The sequence below is a fragment of the Tyto alba genome, unplaced genomic scaffold, assembly GCF_018691265.1.
Source record: "Tyto alba isolate M040663 unplaced genomic scaffold, T.alba_DEE_v4.0 Super-Scaffold_19, whole genome shotgun sequence".
In the NCBI taxonomy this organism is placed as follows: Eukaryota; Metazoa; Chordata; class Aves; order Strigiformes; family Tytonidae; genus Tyto; species Tyto alba.
Genome location: NW_024881281.1, coordinates 4995952 through 5004153, shown reverse-complemented (window position 1 = coordinate 5004153; position 8202 = coordinate 4995952). Strand labels below are relative to the sequence as shown.

The following is an 8202-nucleotide window of genomic DNA, read 5'->3' as shown; positions in this document are numbered from 1 at the left end:
TCACCTGAATTTGGTGATGGATTAGCTTCTTCCCTACGTGTCTCATTACTTGCTGATACTGCAGCACTGGAACTGCCAGGTGCTACCGCAATAGATTGTGACATTACAACTCCATGCTCCTCACTCTTGTCATCAAAGTTTCCCATCAATGCTTTCCTAATAATGTCTTCCAGACCCAGATTACTGGCAGGATCTGCAAAGGAATGACCCCTAGAACTGACTGCACCTGGGAGATAAAAGAAAACATACAGGGAAAGGTGGGAGGGGAGGCAAAAAACGTGTCTCAGAAATTACAAAAGGATATGGGAGAAGGTTTTAGAGGCAGAAAGGGGAGGGGAAAAAACACAAAGATGAAATTTTTTTTAAAACACAAAGCTCCATGCAACAAAGCAGCTCTCAATGGCTACAAGTTAGACATGCCAGCAAACATGGAAGAGCTATGTCAGTAGTGCCACTGAATGTCATTCTCTTTGCAAGAAGGTAACTTTTACTGTTTGTTTTGTTGTTTTTTTTTTTCTAAATAGCAAAGAAAGCTTAGCATGCTGACTGTATTAAGTAAAATCTGCAGCTATTCTTCAGTGATGAGAGAAGAAACCAGAAGGATACTTCTCTTGTAATAATTCATACTAATTTGTCTTATGAAGTGTGATGCGTGGCAAGTATTTATTCCAAAAGCTTGTCTTCCACCTAAATTAATGGAGATCAGTACTTATTCCATTTTAAAGACAGAAGCACTGTACCACAAAGGGCAGTGACTGGCCAAAATCATGTAAAGGCAATCTGTGGGACATCTCGGGATTCAGATGTAGCAGTTATCTCCCACATTTCAGTTCTCTACCTCACTTGCCTCTAACAGAGTAAAACCATGGATTATATTTAATTTCCTTGTCTCATAGAAAGTTGGTGGGTTTTATTATGTATTTATCATAGGGAAAAAAAAGTTAGTATTTTAAATACCCCAGTTTATAAAGTAAATTGCATTTTACAAACTAAGCTTAAGTTTTGTCGAACTACACTATATTTAAATTCTGTTTAAGTGAGATGCTAACCACTTATCTACCTCTGTGTAAGATTTGCAGAACATACATAAATAAATCATTCTTGCTTTAAATATTTTCTGAAGCTTCCTTTGGTCATTTTCCCTACAATACAGGAAACAAATTTTCATGTAGGATACTACCTTTTAAATTTTGATGACCTTCCTCAATCACTGGACTCCCCAAAGTGTATAAATGAAAGATATTACATTGGTTTATGTTCTCTGAAACATATGTTTTCTTTTACTGAAAAACTTACCTGAGGTAGTGACTGCTGGCAAATTGAATATTTCAGTCCCTGGCTGAGCAGTTGCTGCAATTAGAACACAACATTTCATTGAGTTTTTCAGTACTGATGATCACTATAAGCGATCACTCCGAGTCCTAATGCACAAGGTATAATTAGTTTTGAACTATTTTCAATGTTCATTTTTTTCTTTCTCAGTCTACAATGAATGTGTATCTATGTCTTTTCAGGAAAATGATCTATACCAGGGTAAAAGTATCTCTCATGGTCATGGCTAACCGTCTCGTAAAGATGTTACTTAAGGAGGCAGACTCACTTTTTAAAATTTCACAATCTATGTACTTTAAAATGCAAAGCTGCATTTGATTTGCTAAATACAAATTTTAACAGCTGAATATTACAGACTGAGTATTTGTATGTATTAAAAAAAAATAAATGGCAACAACTTTGGAGTGACTAAACCACCACAACCCCCTCATTACCTACATTATGTTTAATTTGACAATAAAGGTTTTAAACCATAACACTGAATTCTCTCTATAAATAGTATTGGCAGCAAAGGAAAGTTCACAAACAGCTTCAACTCTCACTAGTCATAATTTTGATACAAAGTTCTGTTAAGGTTTCTAAGAGAAAAATAAAAATACAGTTCTAGTATCATATCCCACCATGTCAATATCCATTACTGAAACTATACTAAGATATCTCTTTTTAACAGACATAATAATAAGGGCCAAGAAAACACAAAACATTCGGTTTCAAAACACCTTTCCAAAAAGGAGAATGTATAATAGTTAATGTTGATACCAAGCAAACTACAGGCACAAAGTTAACTAGAAGAATGTCAGGTTTTAACAACTCTCTCGTTAATTATGTGGGTTTTTTTCCATGGTTTTTAGAAACCATTTCCATCTCTTAAATTAGGCGTTAAAAAGCTTCAATGTGACAGTCCTACATACACCAGCATTTAAAAAAAAAAAAAGAAAAAAGAAAAAAATCTATTAATATTATATATGTGGTTTATATTCATAGATTTATATTCATTCATATGTTATTTGACACATATTTAGGTTAGGACATCTCTGGATGGCGGTCAAGTAAAGCTTAAGCTGGAAAAAATCAGTGAAAAGGGAAGTCTTGCATACCCATGTCAGAGTCACCTCCACCAGATGAGTTCAGCTTTCGAAATATCTCCTGTTTCTTGGATTTTACCATTGGTGAAGTGTTCTCAAGTTTAGTGAAAAATGAAGGTAGGTAGCTTATACTACCCGGAGAGCGAGAGTCAGTCCTGTCAAGACCAACAAGTGTCAAAGAGAGAGAACATTTTTCAAGATGTACATTTAAATCTTTCCAAAAGCAGTCGGGCAGAAACTGCCAACATTCATACGAGCTTTAAGACTCTTTCCTCAGCCTGTTTTTTGGGGACTGGACAAGCCTAATGACTCTCCAAGATCATCTGCTTTAACCAGAGAACAGGGTTTAAGATTCTACAGCTCACAGGAAAAAAAGAGCATATCATTGTCTGTGCTGGAGAGCGGTATAGAGATGATGCTCTTACAGATTACCTCAATGGTGCCTACTTCTGCCTTGCAACCTGCACGCTGGCTGAAGTTTGCACTGCAAATCAGTAGGTGACAAGATGTTTAAGCTAGAAGCCAAAATAGTCATGCTAGCTGCTCATCCTATTTACAGTCATATTCTCCCTCTTGTCCCCTAAAAGGGTTATTTCTTTTTCAGTCTACTCACCCATCCTGTCACACATGGTCCGAGCAAATAAGCTATTTCAGGCATTCTCAGAAACCAGGTAGAATAACTTTATGGACTCATATCTGGCTCAAGAGCTGCCAGTTATCCATCTGTGCTCTATGGCACAAATTCAGACAGGGATCCACATTTTATATTTTATATCCCTTACCAGTTTTGCATTCACAGTAGCTGGCACACTTTCTGCACATAATTTCTGCCATGTTAGCATAAAAAATTGCTGAAGTAAATGTCAAACTGACAAGGGCTGCATTTTCTCTTCAGATCTTAAAATACACAAATTGTAGGCTATTTATAAAGATGATAAAAGCAGTAGTATTCTAGTCACAGAATTTTAAGAAAAAGAAAACAAACAAACAAAAAACCCCCAAACCTAAAACATGAAGAACTTCAGGTGAAAAATCTAAGCTAATGGCAGGGTCATGAGCAACTTGCGCTGTATTCAAAAGTGAATAAAAATGATCAACTGTATGTTCACTGTGGCGCTTAGAATACTTGAGTGTGTTTAAGCAGTAGCAACCAGGAAAATCAGCTTTAGTTAAAAAACAAAACAAAAACCAACCCACTCCATACAAGTAAAGAGACAAAGACTCTAGGTTTCCTAGGCCAAGATCCTTAAAATTCTAAAAAGTACAATCTTCCCTGCCATGTTCTTGAAAATTCCTTCACATCTAGTTAATATCCATCATGGACAGTAACAACCCTGCCAGCAACTGCAGAATGGAGGGGGAAAAAAAAAAAAAAAAAAAGAGAAAAAAAGAATCAATTTCACCTGCATAAACTTTCAATAAAGTACATGGTGAGCACACTGGGAGCTATTCCTTCTTCAGCAGGCAGCAAAGCAAATGACAGAAGCATCCATTCCAACATGCATTTATTTGCCAGATGTTTGAAGACACCAGCATCGATGGATCCCATGTAGTTTTATGTTGCAGATCTGGCAGCCTAGGAAAATAGCCCTGGGAAACAGGGCTGCCCCATGCATGAACCTCCAGACACCCCCCTTCACACCTCCTGGAACTTAAACTCTTTAGCTTAGTGGTACTTCATGCGATAAGCTGCTCTAGAATCAGGAGTGTTAGAAGCTGGGGTTCTTCCAGGCTTCACCAGGACAGTATCCAGGAAGACCATCAGGCAGGAGAAGCCTGAATTATTTAATAAAAATTGTAGAAAATGCACCTTCCCCAAAACCACTTCAGTTTATGGAACTGGCTCCCACAAGGAGTTTCATTATAAAGTTTTCTATCAGATATGACATAGAACACACTGCTTATACCAAAAAACTTAAGACAGAATATGTACAGCTGACATTTCATTCAGGCTTCTCAAAGCATCTCTCAAGTAGCAAGTTCTGAACGCTAGTGCAAAAGAGTCAGCAGTGATTAACAACTTGCCTGTGGTATCTTTATTAAAGATACTGCTTGGTGCACAAAGATCCAGAATAATGTTTTTAAAATGTAGTTTTACACATACCTCTGTTCAGTAGGCTCAGTTCTTTGGGAAAGCAAAAGAACATTTTCCTGTTTCTCATGTACAACTGGGACCTGAGGTGGCGAGATTGGCTCATAGGGCTCTGAAGAGACATGACTCCTCTCTGGAGATTTTCCAGGTCTACATCCATAATTTAGAGACAGGTAAGTACTCTTAATGCATGTAAAGCAGTAGTTAAGGCATGTAATTGCATTCCAGTTGTTATATAACTTCTTATGTCTAGTTATACATGTTACATGCTTTAGTATGGTTGGTAATCTCAAAAAGATGACTTTGAATTGTCCATAATGACTCTGATAAGTTTTAAGTAATTAAGTATCTTCACCCCCTCTAAAGACTAGAAATTAAGCAGAAGTAGTGAAGGGAAATCAGTTATAAGCTATGTTATGGAGCCAAGCAATTGTCAAAAACAGTGCAAGACAGATGTTGCCTAAAAAAAGTAGACCAAAAGACCAAAAAAGACCTATACTTCTGATCTACATCAAGGTTACTGCACTACTTTTTATAAATATCATATTTGGGCACTAAATGTATTTGCAGTTAAACCAAATACATGCATTACCTTCCCCTGGACTTGTCAGACAGATTTTCAGGTGACACTCTAGCACCTGGCCGCTGATGGTGGACAGACTGCGACTGTGACTCAGGGCTGTAGCGATTCGATGTCTTTGCCCGGGTAGAAACGGGTGTTGGAGCAGGGGTGGAATTCTGGAATGTAGTGGTGGGAGGCTGCAAAGGGGCCTGAGAAGCTGCTTGGTTTCTAGCAAAGTCTTGTGTAATAATTTGCTGATGGCAGCCAAAAAAAAAAAAACAGAAAAGAGATCTTGGTCAGACATTGGCCAGAGCATACAAATTCATGAACTAGATGAATATAAGACCAATTGTGACAAATGAGATGATTTTAAGTTCAGACACATTATTGTATAATATCCTCAAGTAAAACTAATAATTACAGAATTGGTATTATGTTCCAAAACATCTGTTTTCATCATCAAAATATAACTTTTCACATCTAAAAAGATGCATGCAAATAAACCTACACAGATGTGATCAGCAAGGGTGATAAGTCGATGGGTCCTGGGCACATGTGCCATCCCTTCAGCTTGGGAAGAGGGAGGTGGAGGTTGTTGGGGTGAAGGGGGTTCCTGTTGTGTCCTATAGCGGTGAATCGGCCCCTCATACTGCCTGTTTGGGTCATCTAGTTGAAGAAGAAAAGGTTAGTCTGTTAACATGGTATTACTGAAGCTTCAAGGTTTGCAAGTTCTGTGCTTACAAATTTAAAGGATGAGTTGTTTCTGTATTAAAATTTAGGTATCTTGTCTGATAACCACCTTTTCCGCCCTCATATATACGCCCTACAATTTAGAATAGATAAATAAAGATTTATTCCACAATGCAGGTGAATTTCAGCTCCTTTCTTACTTGCAAACTGTACTGTGATAGTCTGAGCTTTACTAATAGGTAAAAAATTGTTGGCATCAACATCAATATGCAGTAATTTTAAATAATACACTGAAAATAAATTTCTTATTAAATCAGCTACAGTGTAATGTAAAGGAGCTCTGTTTAATGCCAAGTGTCAGTTCCAGTACATTTGCTCTAGTTTTTCCACAGATCACTGCAACAACACACTTCCAACAGAAGTTTCTAAAAAGTTAAGAATGTGGTAAGCAGTCAATTAAAGACTCTCAACATATTTTAAACTTTATTATGAGTTCATGGAGCTGGTAAATATAAGCAAGATAATTGTAAAAATATTTGCATGTGGAGATAAACTTACTCTCTGCCTGGCTTGGCTTAGGTGTCTCTTGTTGATAGGGCTGTAGCTTTTCTTGAGTAGGTACAGGTGAATTTGCAGGGCTAATCACCTCAATGGCATCTCCAGGAGCTTCGTATCGGTGGGAAGATACTGAATATCAAGCAAAGGTTGTTGAATAAGGTGTAAATACCACAGAAAATTTTTGTTGCCTATATATAGCAACAGTAGCGCTTCCATTAAAGTGACACCAGTGAAATGAAAGTCAAAACACTCATTTTCTCATGATAACCAGGGTGATACAAATACTTCCACAAAACAGTATTCCAATGTAAACCAAATAATTTTAAGTTTCCTGACTTCTGATAAGGTTAGTCTTATTATCTTGCATTTCATGTTGTAATATGGAATCTGAATAAAGCAAACAAATCTGATTTTGTAAGAATCTTGAGTGACTATATGGAAAAACTAGTATTTGTCTATGAGGTGTTTCTACTGTGCAGAGATGAATATTTTATCATTAAGCATCAGAATCATTTCACATCTTATTACTTCTCTAAAAGGCTAAGACAGACAGCAAAGAAGTAGGTAGTTACTAAGATACGTACAACTACTGGAAGAATCTGAACTTTGAGAGCCCCTATCTCGTGCATCCTTGTCTGAAGCAATCTGTCGAGTGATGATCACATCTATGAAGTTAGCAGCAGTAATTGTGGTCTTTCCTCGAGTTCTCAGCTCTTCCTCGTACCTGGATTTAGGAGGAGGTCCTTTCTCTTTACCAGCCTCTGAATAGACTACTGATGAAGACTGTCCCTGGGACTTGCCACCAGAAAAATTTGCAGATGTATAGGGGCACTGGACAGGTCTCTTTTCTACCTCCAGTGTCTTCTGTTCCATCTGCTGCTGTTCAGTAACCACAGCTGACCGGCGTCCTATATTCTCTTCTATCCTGGTTCCTTCGTGCTTGTTCTCTTTTGCTTTGGCAACTTCCATCTGAGGAGCAGAGGCTGCAGCATCTACTAGTGCTGCAAGGGCATCAGCAGCAGTATTGTAACGGGAAGCTGGCAACCCTTGAGTAATAGAGGGAGCCCCAGGGGTGAGCTGCCTGTTGGCAAACATGGAATATTCTGAATTACATCACATGAAGGAAGGACCTAGAGCCATATCATGTGTGCAAAGCGAAGCTTTTGTGACACTAATTTCTATCCAAACTGGACCAGTGAAAATGCATTAGATCATTTCCAATAAATCCAAGAGCAATCAGACAGTGGCATACCCTCACCTTGTACTATTTTCCTCAGGCTAAATGCACTTTTTAATAAGCTCAAATATTAGAAAACATATCTCTGCAACAGTAACATATAAAACATACATGATACGTAGCTGAGCAGCAGGATCCAAAGGTGTGATGACACTTGTCCCATTGGTTCCTTGAAAAATACTAGGCCTTTGCTGCAGTATGTTTTCCTGGCTTCTAACTGAAGGGGACGGGGACCGAACATATCCATGACTGCCAGGTCTGCCAGGCTGCTCTGTACCTGCAGAACATACGAGTGGAGGGGAACAAACAAAAAATAGATCACTCCTATAACAATGTATCAATGCTGCCTCCTCCACATCCTTTCTTTGTTGTCTCCACCACTCCAGATGTGACTGTATATTAAAGGTTTAAATGGTAGCAGTGTGTTTACAATGTTCTAAATGACATGCAAGTTGTGCTACCAATAGCCTGAATTCACACCATTCCCTAAGTACTATATTGCTATGAGGGAAAGATCAAGAAGCCTGGTAGTTGTTCAAGTTGCAGTTATGATCAGAACTGCTAGCTAATAGGAACCTGCCTTAAGTGCAGACTAAATCCAAACTCTGTAATGTGTTGTTAATAAGCTGCATGTTGCTAATACTGG

The 8202-nt window shown here is 38.1% G+C and overlaps 1 protein-coding gene across 2 annotated transcripts in view; it reads right to left on the bottom strand.

Moving 5' to 3' along the window:
• NCOR1 (nuclear receptor corepressor 1) overlaps positions 1-8202 on the bottom strand; it is a 73466-nt gene that overhangs the window by 3878 nt on the left and 61386 nt on the right. For both annotated transcript variants that reach the window (XM_033004695.2, XM_042791567.1), the window contains exons 37-45: positions 7668-7833; positions 6904-7400; positions 6320-6448; positions 5580-5737; positions 5102-5325; positions 4522-4659; positions 2430-2572; positions 1297-1350; positions 5-226 (exon numbers count right to left, since the gene is read on the bottom strand). In XM_033004695.2, coding sequence (XP_032860586.2) covers positions 5-226; positions 1297-1350; positions 2430-2572; positions 4522-4659; positions 5102-5325; positions 5580-5737; positions 6320-6448; positions 6904-7400; positions 7668-7833 — 1731 coding nt within the window. The remainder of the gene's footprint in view (positions 1-4; positions 227-1296; positions 1351-2429; positions 2573-4521; positions 4660-5101; positions 5326-5579; positions 5738-6319; positions 6449-6903; positions 7401-7667; positions 7834-8202) is intronic.